This window comes from Trichechus manatus, unplaced genomic scaffold (assembly GCF_000243295.1).
Source record: "Trichechus manatus latirostris isolate Lorelei unplaced genomic scaffold, TriManLat1.0 scaffold00051, whole genome shotgun sequence".
NCBI classification, from domain to species: Eukaryota; Metazoa; Chordata; class Mammalia; order Sirenia; family Trichechidae; genus Trichechus; species Trichechus manatus.
This window is the reverse complement of record NW_004443987.1, coordinates 1767397-1783674: the sequence shown is the minus strand read 5'-3', so window position 1 is coordinate 1783674 and position 16278 is coordinate 1767397. Positions and strand designations below refer to the sequence as shown.

Here is a 16278-nt window from a genome sequence, read left to right as displayed (position 1 = left end):
ATGGGAACCAGACAAGGATGCCCTTTATCACCACTCTTATTCAACATTGTGCTGGAGGTCCTAGCCAGAGCAATTAGGTTAGGAAAAGAAATAAAGGGCATCCAAATTGGTAGGGAAGAAGTCGAAGTATCTCTATTTGCAGATGATATGATCTTATACACAGAAAACCCTAAATAACCCACAAGAAAACTACTGGAACTAATAGACGATTTTAGCAAAGTTTCAGGATACAAGATAAGCATACAAAAATCAGTTGGATTCCTTTACACCAACAAAGAGAACCTCGAAGAGGAAATCACTGAATCAATACCATTTACAATAGCCCTGAAAAAGATAAAATACTTAGGAATAAATCTAACTAGAGATGTAAAAGACCTTTACAATGAAAACTACAAGGCACTACTGCAAGAAATCAAGAGACCTACATAAGTGGAAAAACGCACCTTGCTCATGGATAGGAAGACTCAACACCGTGAAAATGTCAATTCTACCCAAAGCCATCTACAGATACAATGCAAGCTCGTTCCAAATTCCCCGGCATTTTTTAATGAGATGGAGAAACAAATCACCAACTTCATATGGAAAGGGAAGAGTCCCTGAATAAGTAAGGCATTACTCAAGAAGAACAAAATGGGAGGCCTCACACTACCTGATTTTAGAACCTATTATAACACCATGGTAGTCAAAACTGCCTGGTACTGGTACAACAACAGATACATAGACAATGGAACAGAATTGAGAATGCAGACATAAATTCATCCACCTATGAGCAGCTGATATTCGACAAAGGCCCAAAGTCCATTAACTGGGGAAAAGACAGTCTCTTTAACAAATGGTGCTGGCATAACTGAATATCCGTCTGCAAAAAACTGAAACAAGACCCATACCTCACACCATGCACAAAAACTAACTCAAAATGGATCTAAGACTTAAATATAAAATCGAAAACTATAAAGATCATGGAAGAAAAAATAGGGACAACGCTGGAAGCCCTAATACATGGTATAAACACAATACGAACCATAAGTAACGATGCACAAACTGGGATAACTGGGAGCTCCTACAATCAAACACTTATGCTTATCAAAAGACTTCACCAAAAGAGTCAAAGACAACCTACAGACTGGGTAAAAAATTTTGGCTACGACAAATCCGATCAGCATCTAATCTCTAAAATCTACAAGACACTGCAAAGCCTCAACAACAAAAAGACAAATAACCCAATTAAAAATGGGCAAAGGCTATGAAGGGGCACTTCAACAAAGAAGAAATTCAGGCAGCTAACAGACACATGAAGAAATAATCACGATCACTGGCCATTAATGCAATGCAGATCAAAACTACAATGAAATACCATCTCACCCCAACAAGGCTAGCATTAAGCAAAAAAACAAAATAATAAATGCTGGAGAGGTTGTGGGGAGACTGGAACACTTATACACTGTTGGTGTGAATGTAAAATGGTAAAACCACTTTGAAAATCGATTTGGTGCTTCCTTAAAAAGCTAGAAATGGAAGTACCATATGATCCAGTTATCCCGCTCCTTGAAATATATCCTAGAGGAATAAGAGCCATCACACGAATAGATATATGCACACCCATGTGCACTGCAGCAGTGTTCACAATAGCAAAAAGATGGAAACAACCTAGGTGCCCATCAACGGATGAATGGATAAACAAATTATGGGTATATCCACACAATGGAATACTACGCGAAGATAAAGAACAACGATGAAGCCGTGAAACATCGTATAACATGGAGGAATCTGGAGGTCATTATGCTGAGTGAATTTAGTCAGTCACAGAAGGACAAATATTGTATAAGACCACTATTATAAGAACTCAAGAAAAGGTTTAAACACAGAAGACAACATTCTTTGATGGTTCTTTGAGGATGGGGTGGGAGGATACGGGTTATTCACTAACTAGATAGTAGACAAGTATTATCTTAGGTGAAGTGAAGGACAGCACACACTACAGGGGAAGTCAGCACAACTGGACTAAACCAAAGCTAAGAAGTTTCCTGAATACAGTCAAACACTTTGAGGGACAGAATAGCAGGGGTAGGGATCTGGGGACCATGCTTTCAGGGGACATCTAGGTCAATTGGTATAACAAAGCTTATTAAGAAAATGTTCTGCATCCTCCTTCGGTGAGTGGCGTCTGGGGTCTTAAAAGCTTGCAAGCGGCCATCTAAGATGCATCAATTGGTCCCAACCACCTGGAGTAAAGGAGAATGAAGAACACCAAAGACAGAAGGAAAGTAGTAGCCCAAGAGACAGAAAGGGCCACATAAACCAGAGACTTCATCAGCCTGAGACCAGAAGAACTAGATGGTACCCGGCTACCACCAATGACCGCCCTGACAAAGAACACAACAGAGTCCCTGATGGAGCAGGAGAAAGGTGGGGTGCAGAACTCAAATTCTAGTAAGAAAACCAGACTTAATGGTCTAAGACTGGAGGAACCCCAGAAAGCATGGCCCGCAGATTCTCTTTCAGCCCAGAACTAATACAATTTCCGAGGCCAACTCTTTAGACAGGGATTGGACTGGACAGTGGGACATAAAGTGATACTTGTGAGGAGTGTGCCTCTTGGCTCAAGTAGATATCAGAGACTAAATGGGCCGCTTCTGTCCAGAGGTGAGATGGGAACGCAGAGAGAGTTAGGAGCTGGTTGAATGGACATGGGGAATCAGAGGTGGAAAGGAGGAGTGTGCTGTCACAGTATGAGGAGAGCAATTAGGATCACATAGCAATGTATGTATAAATTTTTGTATGGGAGACTAACTTGAAAGGTAAACTTCATTTACACTACAACAATAAAAATAAATAAATCAATAAAGATAAAAGAAAATAACAGTCCTAAAGAAGGAAACAACAAAACAGATATCTGCTGCAAAGTCACTCTAATCAGTGCATGTAAAGAATTATTTTTTTCCTCCTAAGCCAAATTAGTTGAATAACTTTGAATTTGTCACCTTTTGCTTCAATTATGTGGGCCAAGAAAAATATTCAAAATGGATTACTCTCAACCTCTCAAAAAAAATTCGCAACTATGCAATAACTGGTAATACTGGGATATCCATTTTCAGATGATTAATGATCATCACTTAAGGTCAAAAGCAAACCCAGACCAACAGAGATAAAACTAGCATGTTTCAGGGGCTATTTCAGCATCGTAAATTAAATTAGATATGAATTAAACTTGCTTGTACAACTAGCTAGTTTATACCTTGAATCCTACTCTTCTCGTGATATAAATTTATGGGATGAAAGCCAGCAAAATAATAGTATTTCCAGGCCTCCTATACCGAAGCTCTAACGTAAACTGCTTACCTCTCTATTTCATTTCTATTCTTTTAACAAACACACTCAGAAGTTCTAGTTGCAGAATAACCAGTGGACCATTCAAGGGGCTATTTACATGAAGCAGTAATAAAGGCATCATCTGAATGGTCAGTACTGGTTTTTCTGCATGAGAAGCTCTCTGCTTTGCTTAGCTCTCCCTCTTTAGAGGGATTCTTGAGCCTCTAGTTCTGCCCCTCATCGGTCTGCTTTAGTGCCCACTGCACAGACTGGAATCTTCCTTAGCAGTCTTCAGCTCTGTACTCACATACATTGTGGCTCTGTGCATAGCTAACTTATGGCCATCTAATCACGCAAATATAAACTTTGAATGTTTCATTTGAATTTCGCATAAATATTTTAAGAAGTATTGAATCAGGCGAATATCTTTTCTTTCCCTCCCGCATCTACACAGTATTTAAAAAGATAAGGTATTAGTTTTTCTGTCATTAAAATACCCTTAAAATGATTTCAAAGTTGTCAAAGTAACAGCAATCATGAAACTCACTGGAAGTTCCACATGAAAAAACTTTTTAAAAGCTCCTTTTAAATAAAGTGAAAAGCAACAAGAATTTTTATATCAACAGGATTTTTAAAAGTATCTATTTTCTAATATTGGATTTCTAAATCATCACATAAAACCATATTTTAACATGATCCCGGTTTATTTTCTTAAAAATGTGAGTGTCTATACATCCATTTCAATGTAAAGAAATATGATAAAATGCCAACAGTTACTACCTTTGGATGATGGGATTACCAGTGATTTTTATTTAATTTTTTATCCTTTTCTGAATTTTCCAAAATTTCTACAGTAAGCAGCAATTATTCTTTTTAAAATCTGAAAAAGTCATGATTTAAAATTGTAATCGAATTTCCTTTTTATATTAAATTTAGTGGCACAACAAAGTGGGGAAGTGGATACAAAAGATGCAAGCTATAGAAGAAAGGCAAGCAAAACCAACATACCTTTTGATTAAATGGGCTCGGCTGTTCACGTAGTTGGAGTCAAAAGAATAGTTTTCAGTCTAAAATAGGGGAAAAAAGATTTAAAAAGTTACATAGATGATTCATGAGAAGAGTCAAACTGTAATACTTAGGGAGAATTTTTGTACTGGGCAAGAGGCAATAAATGAATTGGAAACCAAGGCCATTGTAGGGCAACAGCCTGAGGAATGCCTCCCACCTCTTTGGGACCCTGAGGACTCTCTGGAGGCATCTCTTATCTACAGACCAATAAATACTTGACACAAACATTCCCTAGAATATGGCTGACTACTGACCATGCAACTGTTCACAGAGAAGATACAACATGACCTGCAATTTTCACAGAAACTAATTGCATCCCATTCCCCAGTGGACACAATTCTGTACCCATCAACTTGACTGGAAGTTCAAAGGTATTTTTATTAGTAGTAGACAATTAACATGTTGAAATATTTATTCCATAGATATGGAAATACAAGCAAAGTAATCCCCCACTGTGAATTTAAACTCTGCACTTTATTAAGCAGGGCTTCTAAGCAGTTCTAAACTGTTCAGTCGTGGCCAATGGAAAAAACGCAGGGCTTCCAACCTGTTCGAAGCAGTTTAGTCATGGCCGACCGAAACAAGGGCAGCATGAGCTGCACAGCAACCAAATCTCTTGCGCTTCCTTCGGCTTTTGACCGGAGTAGGAAACAGGCAGCTGTACCGCGCTCAAAGATAGTGGCCCACCTCGCCACTTTGAATGTGTGTCGCTGTCCACAGTCCTGCCAATAATCCAATCTCCCGCATCAGTGGAAAGTTTCCTGATGTGGGAGACTAGATTACTGGCAGGACTGTGGACAGTGACATACATTCAAAGCAGTGTAGTCCACTGCCATCTTTGAGCGGGCACTGCTGCCTGTTTCCTACTCCGGTCATAAGCCAAGGTGCAAGAGACTTGGTTGATATGCAACACGTAAACTCCCCTCCTTTCAGTGGGCCATGACTGAAACACTTCGAACTGGTTCGAAGCTTGCCTTGTTTCCATTGGCCATGACTGAACCGTTTGGAACTGGTTCGAAGCCCCGGTTTTAAGACATTTTGCTCAGCAAATGCCTTCGTTTTATCACAGATAAATGGAAAGGCCTTCGTTTTATCACAGATATAAAGGCAAGCAAGTATTATAACTAAAATGGAGGTGAAGTGCAGTACACAGGGGGTGCCAAAGCCTTTCATGTGAAACACAAAGTTGCAAGCAAACCCGTCTCAGCTTCTATCATTAAAACACCATTGTCTAATCTGGTTACAGCAGACTGCCTGAATAAAGGCTTTACAAAAGCAAATGCAGAATACCTGCCAGATAAAAGGGATGGGAAAACAGTTTATGAGCACCACAGGTTGGGGGGACTGGAGGAAGACAGGCTTAGAAGGGGTGGAACCCAGGGAAAAGTCTATACTGAAGTAAATGAATGTCCTAGTAAAGTGGGTCATACACCAAAACTACTCTCGTTGAACCTTTGTATGAACTGAAAAATGCCCAAGGACATCTCCTCCAGCCTCCTGCCATTGTAACAGAAATTCCCACCATTCTTTAGGGGCCTCTGAAATCACTTCAGCTGAGGGTGCTTGGAAAAGGAAACACAAGAGTTTCCTAGCTAACAAAATAGCAGATTCCTTGTCTGTTTCACCATTTTCTAATTCTTTCAGACAACTACCTGTCAGACATTAACTGTACTAGGCTCTCAGAAATCAGAGATGCAGCCCTTGCTCTCAAGGAGCTCACAGTTTGGTAGAGGAGCAAACAGGACAGGTAATATCAGATCTAGCTACCACATGGGCACTGGACAGCCAGCAGTCAGGGCAGGGAAACTAAGTACCTAGAGTAGGTGGGGATGGGAGTGGTAGGGATGGTAGGAGAAAGGAGGAGAGAAGATTGCAGAGAATACTAAATCCCAACGTTGTCCTATACTTACCCAGGCATCATCATGCCCCCCATGCCCCTTATTTGAAGATAGGCCTGTAATGTCCACTCACACTGCTTTTATCTAGAAGATAAAATCCCCTTTAATGTAAACCACAAGTAACTATTGGTGCTGTTGGGATGAATGGATTGGGAGAGTAAAAATCAAATGGGTCAGTTCATTTCTAATTTGTTCATAAGAAAACGAACACTGACTGTTGCAAACAATCACAGGAGGAAGAGGCAAACTTAAAGTTGTGCTGGGAATACAATCTAAGTGTTTGCTGGTAGAGGTTATCAATCAATCAAGTAATCCGTCAGTCAAACACCAATCATTTATTTGTTGTATCAACATTATAGGCAAAAGTGGTGTTGGTTAAATGTACTCTTCTATCATGTTCAGTATGATATCTAATTTAACAAGTAGAAGCCTCCCCAGACCTCCCACAAAAGCATGCTATCCTGTTAAAGTGGGGAATTGGTTAAGCATTCAGCACAGTTCAGTTATTAGTTTCTTCGTGCAACCTTGGACAAATTAATCTCTATGTTCTCCATTTCCTCCTCTGTAAAGTAGGGATAATACAACATGAGTCCAAAACAGAATTTTAACTGCATTGTCATAACTGACGTAGCAATCCTTATGCCCTGCTTTCTACAGAACATGAAACCCCAAGTAGGATCAGGAGTCTGACCTCATTCAGGCAATAAAATAGTAGTCCCTGTTCCATCTCAGCCTCTAAATTCACTAAATCTTTTTTTTTTTCAAGAAAGTTAGTAGATAGACACACAGATTAAAAAAGGAAATCTAGAGGGTACTGATTTTGCAGGAAAAGCATGAGCAACATCCCAAGCTATTGTCATGTTAAAGAAGTCATTTTTTAAGTAGAATATTTTAAATAATTTTGCAGATGAGGATGGTCCAACCTGTGTGCACTGTACATCAAATATGGAGCTCTGTGGTGCCGGAACTACATGTTAGGGCACATAAGCAAAACCATGCAAATTTTATCCCTGATGACTTTACTACTCCTTAGCCCAAATGGAGTAATATATCTTACCATAAGGATTCCCACTCACAGATACTAAATTAAAAGAAGACAATTCACTGTCTCTGGGATACAGTTCAGTTAACCCTGGGCAGATGTGTCTGACATGATCTGCCACTGTAGGTAGGAAAGTATCATTGAGGCTTAATCCCTTCCTATATTTCTTTCTCCTTTGTTTTTTTCTTTCTTTTCCTCTCAAAGATTAAACCAGGCCCAGGCCTTCAAATGTAAATATTCCATTCCCCAACCATGTCGAACCACAATGGGCAGATGGTCCATGTGGCATTCTAAGCAATTAGAAGGACCAGTCAATGAGGCAGCTTCCTAGAACTGATTTTCCCATAGTGAATGGGGCTATGCTGATTCATCCATTGTCTTTTGCCTTTGTAATCAGTCTCAGGTCTCCTTGTGAAGTAGCTTGGTTGCAGTTATGAGAACAACCTATGCAACAGAATTATTCTAATTGGAGGAAATACATGGTTCTGGCCTCATTAGGACTACATTCCAAACAACTGAGCTAACTGACCATAGGTAGCCAATTATATTTGGGTCTTTATATATAAACATCAAGTGTTCTAGCTCGTACCGGTTCAAGGTGTGTGCTCAGATTCAACCCCTGTGCATTAAAAGAGTAAATATTTTCATAATTTAGGTGAAGCATAGAGTGAGAAGGAAATAATGTCTTGTTAATGAATAGTTTGCATATACTAAGCCAGTGGTTCTCAGTCTTGACTGCACATTAGAATCACCTGGGGAATTTTGTTTTTAAAAATACGAATGCCAAGGCCCCCACTCCAAGAGATTCTTAGGTAACTGGCCTGGAGTGGGGCCCAGGCACTGGTATTTTTAAAAAGCTTCTCAGGTAATTCTAATGTACATCCAAGGTGAAGAAAAACTGTCCTGAGTAAAAGCCTGGCAACAGACTTTGACCTGATGTGCTGTGATTTCTAAGGCAAGCCCAGGTGTTTAGAAGATGGCACCTCTCCTGTCAGATTATCTGCCAAGATCTTCTCAGTATAGGGAAAAGAACCTCAGCATAAATATACTTTTTAAAACAATAATAAAGGAGATTTTCTTTTTTGCATGAAAGTATTGGCTCCTGGTTAGCCTTATTTAATCAAAAATTTGCTTGACATTATTCCAATCCCCTCTCTAAGCATTCTAAATGGCAAATAACATGAAATATTTGAGAAGGCAAATTTTCTGTACATGTCACATTAATTTCACTAGGAAATGTCCCTATCTCTAATGAGACAACCAGTTTAACACAGCAACACAGCAAAGAGACAAGAACAACATTTGTTTTTGAAAATCCTAATTTTGACATCAAAAAAAATGGGTCTAGAGCAAACTTTTATTTCCAGTCTCAAAGGTAAATAAGGGTCACTTTTTTATCATTTAATATATTTCTCCCAAATCTTTTCTCTACTTAGAAGTCTTTATCTGAGGAATTCACTAAGAGCAGGCTTCTCACTTGGCCTAGGTTTAATGAAATCTTGATTTTCTGAAACCCTCAGAGAATATGTAATTCTGGATAGGTGAGTTTTCCAGATGGCTGAGAGTTTTCCCTTTAAGGACTAAAACCTTGATGTAAAAACTCCAACCATTCTGCCTTGTTTCTGAAATGTATCACACAGTTCCCTTCCTTAAAATAGATTATAAAAGGTATAATTTAATCTCTTACTGGTTACTTAGAACCATCTCTTTGAATGTAAATTATTATACTATCCACACTTCGCCTGTACACTCAACGAATCCTCAAAGCACTGGGCTTTTGAGTTCTCGTCTTTAATTTTTACTTTATGTCCCTCACCAATGTGTTATCAAACACTCAGCTGTTACTTCTCAGTGCTGTTAATACAGCCAAAGCAGCTCCTCTTCCATTTTGAGTTTGATGCTTCCAATCTACTGTGTTTTTGAAAATTAGATAAATGTTGTTAGAATAGTCTAGAAAATAAGAGTTACTAAGTTCTAGGTAGAGAGCTGAGATGTTGTCCTAAGAGGAAAATTATGCAATCTTTAATACATGGACTTTTGTGCGTGTTTTGGTTGTTGTTGTTTCTTGGCTTTTTCACCTGCTCAGGAGTCTTCTTTGCTTACTACTTCCTGTTCTCAGTTCCATTCTGGACATGTGAAGTTTCTCATGAGACTTCTGGGTGGGTGATGTGTCATTATGTCTCCATGTTAATAAGTCTAACACAAAGAAGCTGAATACTTCCACTTTGTCAGGCCCCCAAGGTACCAGAGAATGTCCTACTTTAATTGTCATTTTGCATTATTTCTACAGTTCACTGAATGGTGCCCTAGTCTCTGAAGAGTGACTGCAGCTCTCTCAGCACCGCATTTATTAGCAGGAAAGACTTCATCCCTGAGAAGAATGGAGCCCAATAAATGCAGGTATCCAGGATTAGAATCTTTCCCCAGTGGCACAAATCCCCAGGTCACCATACCAAGTTAAAAAGGGTTACAGACTCTAGGATTACAACACAGATTCCCCAAACCTTAAGGTTTTAATTTGAAAATGAACAACCCGTTTAAATTCCCATCTAACTGAAAAGCATTATAACTGCAATCTGCTTACTATTTTTTTTAATATTTAACTCTTAATAGTCATTTTAGACATACAAATAAGGTGACTAGAATCCCAAATAAGATGCACAGCAAAGTAATTTTAAAATACTGGTTATTTTTTCTTAACTGCTGACTTCCAATAATGCTAATTGTGCCTATTGATCAACAATGAAAAGACCCATGACCTTTTCTAAAAGTAGTTGCTGTTTTAGATGTTCAAGTGCTCATCTCCTCACAAGTGTTTTTTTTTTTTGAAATGAATTGACAAATGGCTCTTCCTTCTTCCTATCCCCAACACATAAAAATGAAAATGTAAATTCTATATAAAAATAAAGCCAACATGCCTCCAGCTAGAATGTGTATTCAAAGACTCATTCATCCAGACAGCAGCAGCTGAAGCAGGAATTAGTAAAGATGGAAAAGAAGCACCATCCTTCAAGTTTCCATCACTAGAAAGCTCATATTTACTCTGAACTAGAAAATAATCCGAGTAAGTTGCTACTAACCACACCTATTATCTGGCATATGCTCTCCACACACCTCCAGCCCTAATTCTCTCTCTCTCTTATACATACACACACACATATACACACTGCCCCCCCCACACACACACACAAACACACACCGTTTGATGACAGCAAGCAATGTAATGTGGTCATGAGACCTGGATTCCATTCCCATGTAAAACTCACTGATAAAACCAAAAATCAAACTCATTGCCATCGAGTTGATTCTGACCCATAGCGACCCTATAGGACAGAGTAGAACTTCCCCGCAGGGATTCCAATGCTGTAACTCTCTACAGAAGCAGACTGCCGCATCTTTCTCCCGTGGAGCAGCTGGTGGGTTCAAACTGCCAACCTTTCAGTTAGCAGCCGAGTGCTTAACCATTGTACTGCTAGGGCTCCTTGACTCACTCTGATAGCCAGGGATAAGTCACTTTATCCCTCTTAAAGCCTTCATTTACCCATGTACAAAATGAGGAGAATAACCCAAATGATCTCAATGTTCCTTTCAAGCTCCAAAAATTCTAGGATTCTAAAACAAAGTGGTTTTTATTCATTCATCCATTCATTCAATAAAGATGTGCCAACCCTGTATTCCACACAGAGGATGAAAAAAGAAATAAAGACATACCTGTGCCCTCAAAGAGGTCACAAACTAATAGACCAGGGATAGTCAAAATGTCAGCCATTCAGAAAACAAGAAAAATACACACAAAGACCTTGGCACATATCTACCTGCAGATACATGCCTGTGCATAGACCTGTGGAGTACAACTTTGAGAATTACTCTACTACTTTTTAGAACTAAATAGCACCCTAATGCTTGACAAAGGTAGATGGTTCACAATGGAGGGTGTGAAGGCCCTCATATTTGTTACATATATATCATCCATGTTATAAATGCAGGAACCCTTCCTTTCCTATCAAATAGGTTATAAAATTCTTGAGGTTCTTAGGAATAACACATGTATCTATCCCTTCTGCTCCATTTCCACAGCCTTCATCACCTTGTGTCACAGTTTCCTTGTCTCCATTTTCCTTCTGCTCCAGCCCATTCTGCAAGCTGCTGTCTGAATGATCTTCCTTACTCACTATTTTCATCACATCACTTCTCTTTTCAGGACCCTACAGTGGCTCTTTTTTGCATGTAGCATTAAATCTAAATTAAATCCTTAGCTGAGGATTATCAAATAGAAGTCCTCTACTTCACCTATAAATAGCCAACCTCATTTCTAATGTATCTCTATCACTGATCATCCCACATTGCTTAGCATTTCTCAGCATTTTGTATACAGACTGTATACAGACTGTACAATGTAAGTATGCACTGCCTCAGGTTCTGTGATTATTTGGTGTGTAGTATGTCAGTTCATCTCCCCAGCTAGACCGGAAGCTCTCTCTGAGGCCCCTATACCATTTGAATAATTGGGTAATGAAAAGGGAAGACAAAAGAAAAATGTATGCATTCAAACTGTGGTATTGCCAAAGAATATTAAATATACCATGGATTGCCAAAAGATGAATGAACAAGTCAGTCTTAGAAGAACTACAACCAGAATGTTCCTTACAAGCAAGGATGGCAAGACTTTGTCTCATTTACTTTGGACACAGCATCAGGAAAGATGAATTTCTAGAAAAGGACATGATGTTTGGTAAAGCAAAGGGCCAGCAAAAATGAGAGAAACTCTCAACGAGATGAATTGACACAATAGCCACAACAACGGACACAAACATATCAATGATCATGAAGATGGCACATGACTGGGCAACATTTCGTTCTGTTATACATACAGTCGCCACGTAGGAGCTGACTCCTTGGCAACTAACAACAACATGCCATTTGCCACAATGCTGGACATTTTAGCAATCGTTCATGCGCTACATCAGTTAATGACCAGAAGATAGATGAAAGACGTTAAGAATGAAGCTAGTTGTCACAATTAAAGCATACGACCAATTCTATTAAGCCAGGCTAGTCCTATTTCTTCAGCGTGCATCCGTTCTGCACACTGTTTTCTGTAATTACAATTTGTTCTCTGTCCTTACTCCTAACTGTTATTATTGTTAGCTGCAATCAAGTTGGCCCCTGACTCACGGCAACCCCATGCATAACGGGATCAGATCATTTTTATCCATAGGGTTTTTGTTGGCTGATTTTTTGGAAGTAGAACACCAGCCTTTTCTTCCTAGTCTGTCTTAGTCTGGAAGCTCCATGGAAACCTTTTCAGCATCATAGCAACAAACAGACCACCACTGACAGATGGATGGTGGCTACGTTTGAGGTACACTGACCTAGGTCTCCATCATGGAAGGTGAGAATTCTACCACTGAACCATCACTATGCCAATCACTCTCACCTACCACACAGTAGTTTGGCTATATCGTCCAGGGATAAGATGACGTAGTTAGGTACTTTCTGCCCATTTAAATCCATCAGTCCTGCCACAGCTCTAGGAACGGCATTGGTGACACATGATAGTGCATCCATACCAAGGTAGATAACATTTCTGTGAGAAGATAAGGTTTCACTAGATTGTAGATCTCTAAGTCACAGATTAACAGTATGGAAGCTACTTTTCTACATGTGGAAGAAGACTTCTAGGACTCTACTGGCTTTCAAGGCTATCAACAGGAAACCCAGGCTATGTGGTTAATATCCAACAAGTCAAGTTGAAAGAGTTCCCCTCTTGGAAGCCTTTCATTACCACTCCTAAAGTTTCACTGAGGCCATTGACGTGATCAGACTACCCAGAGGTGGCAAAGATGGCCTAGGGAAAGTACTTTTTCTGCCCTTAGCTTTGATTGGGTCAAAGCTGTGCCTTTATCAGAAAAATCCAGTTGTAAATTTCACTACAAAGGCTTCCTTGAGGAACCTAGTAACTGTCTACAGGAATCCATGCAATTCAGAGGCAAAAAAACCTGCTGAAAGACGAGGTTGAGGACCATACCATTTTAACAGACAAACACAGCCTTTTGAATAAGGCCCTTGGGCTCTTTCCTAAGAGCTTTGTGGGGCATAGTGCACTCTAAAGTAGTATCTGCTTATAAAAAGCTCTCAGGAACCAGTTAATGCCTATTCTACATTGTTGTTGTTGTTAGGTGCTGTCGACTCTACTCCGACTCATAGCAACCTTATGTATAACAGAATTAAATGTTGCCCAGTCCTGTGCCATTCTCACAATCATTGCTATGTTTGAGCCCATTGTTGCAGACACTGTGTCAATCCATGTCATAGGGGATTTTTCTTATTTTCTCTAACCCTCTTACTTTACCAGACATGATGTCTTTCTCCAGCAACTGGTCCCTCCTCATGACATGTCCAAAGTAAGTGAGACGGAGTCTCACCTTCCTCGTTTCTAAGGAGCATTCTGGCTATACTTCCTCCAAGATTTGTTTGTTCTTCTGACAGTCCATGCAGGGGCAGATTATCCAATAGGCAAGGTAAGCATGGCGCTTACCTTGCTTACTAGATCATCTGTAGTGAACAATTACACATTTTATTCACTACATCAGAGTCTGCTTGTAGGTATGGCTGGCATCTGTCTCTCTCCCAACCCCACAGTACCTTCCTACAGAATCAAAGCCTCTTTTCAAATTTATAATCCCTGACAGGGGCGGATGACCCAGTAAGCAAGGTAAGCATGGGCTTTCTTGTGCTTACTTACTAATCTATAATGAACAATTTCACAGTTTCTTTGATGTGGTGAAACCCATGTGAAATTGTACACTACAGAGGATCTGGTAAGCAAGGTAAGCACTATGCTTACCTTGCCTATTGGATAATCCACCCGAGTCCATGGCATATTTAATATTCTTAGCCAACACCACAATTTGAATGCATCAATTTTTCTTCAGTCTTCCTTTTTCATGGTCCAGTTTTTGCATGTGTATGAAAACACCATGACTTGGGTCAGGCGCACTTTAGGCGTCAAAGTTACAACTTTGCTTTTTAATATTTTAGAGAGGTCTTTTGCAGAAGATTTTCCCAGTGCAAAATTTGCCCAATGCAAAATCAACAAGACCTCAGTGTGAGTAAAAGTGGCTAAAGAGTTAGTAAAATGATGGATCCAATCACGCAAATTAAACTATCTCATCCCACATAAATAAAACTTGCCTGAAGAGTAAATAGCGATCAACATTTGCCAGTGGAACAAATCCTGGAGTCAAACCACCATCCCCAAATATGTAACTATAACACATTAAAGTTAGTTTGCGAGCATAGAGTGCCTTTCATCCTCAAATATCAAAGTACTTTACAAGCAAGTGCCAACTGTTATGTCCCCTTAAACAGCCAAGAAAACAAACACACAGGTTAAGTGCTACAGCAACATTAAACACTGACTTAGATAGAGCATGCCACAACAATAAGAAAGAAAACAACAACCCAGTTCTGTTTTTGGCATTACCTACTACAGAGATGGAAAACAAGCTCAAGATGGCAACATCAGGAAAGTGATTATCCTGCTTCTTCCCTATTTTTCTCAGGATGACTTTCTCGGCTATTTCCCATGAATGGATCAGGACAATATAGTCTACCAGTTAGACAAAGAAAAAAATTGGCACACACTAACTGGAGGTAGTTCTCCAGACCTAGCTGGAGGGCCCAGTCACGTAGTCCAAGGGATCCAGGAATGAGTCACTTTCTTCCCTGGAAACTTGGTGATCATTTCAATTGTCCTTTAGAGATAACCATGTTTAGAATGTGACCTAAGAGGACTAGCAATGATTTATGAGTGGCTCCAATTTCAGAAGCTATGATTTGGTAAAGCTGCTGCAACTGACAATAAGAAACCCATATAAGACCTCCCCAAGCAACGCTCCAGGGATCCACAGTATGTATGAGCTCTCCTGAATCCAGCCTGTCTTTGAGCCCCTCTGGCTCAGAGAAGGCCTAGTACTCTAAGAACCTGAGCTGGTCCATTCCTTTTCGATAAATTCTATTTTATTGATGCCTCAGTTCTAGGCTACTTCGCAGCTGCGGAGCCCTGACTGCCTGCAGAGTGCAATTTCTGTTGATCAAGTTTTGTCAGCTGAAAAGACTTTCAAAATATTTGGAGGGAAAGCGACGGGTGGCCCTGTGCCTGTGGGCCAAAACAACACCCCCAAATCCAGTTCCAATCCCAATTCCATTATTTATATTAAACATCACTTAAAACTCAGTGGCCTCCACAAGCTTATTTAAGAGTAGCATTAACAGCCTATGGCATATCTTTCTAAATTCATTTCCCTTGTACCAGCTTGTTGCTCAAGTCTGTAATGTGCAATCATGCAGACAAGAAATAATCGAGAAATAGTAAAATGCATGCACTTCTAATATTGATGTTTTCTAATTAGACACAGTATAATAGATAATTTTCTTGTTTGTGGTCAATGAAAGCCTGCACAGTTCTCTTCTGGTGCAGATATTTTGATTACTGCCATGGCAAACCGAGCGGTGTCTCAGTTCACGGGAATGAGCAGAGTCAAGGATGTGCACATACAAGCAGCCACTTATATTTATTGTCACAAAAATATAAACACCTTATTTATTTCTGACCTTTTAAGCACTAATTTCAAATTTAATGAGGCACAATGAACATTTCTCAAAATCAGACTCTATGGTTGCATAACACTGGCAACCCTCTCATTACGATTGTAGTTTATATAAAAGGCATTTGTTTCTGTTGAAAGTATTAGGCGCTGAAGGAAACCCACAGTAGCCTCTAGTTTCTAGCAATGCAGCAAATCAGTTTTGGGGGAGACAAAACAGAGTTTACACTTCAGCATCACTTCGAGAACCATAAATGAGAAGCAATAGGAAGAGGAATTCGAGGAAATAATGGAAATATTTGGTCATTCTCTAAAATCCCCTACCTGTCTTTTTCCCAAATCACAATAGGCC

General features: G+C 39.6%; 1 protein-coding gene across 3 annotated transcripts in view; it reads right to left on the bottom strand.

Moving 5' to 3' along the window:
• PCDH19 (protocadherin 19) overlaps positions 1-16278 on the bottom strand; it is a 121621-nt gene that overhangs the window by 59575 nt on the left and 45768 nt on the right. For all 3 annotated transcript variants that reach the window (XM_004377543.1, XM_004377542.1, XM_012555886.1), the window contains one exon: positions 4318-4376. In XM_004377543.1, coding sequence (XP_004377600.1) covers positions 4318-4376 — 59 coding nt within the window. The remainder of the gene's footprint in view (positions 1-4317; positions 4377-16278) is intronic.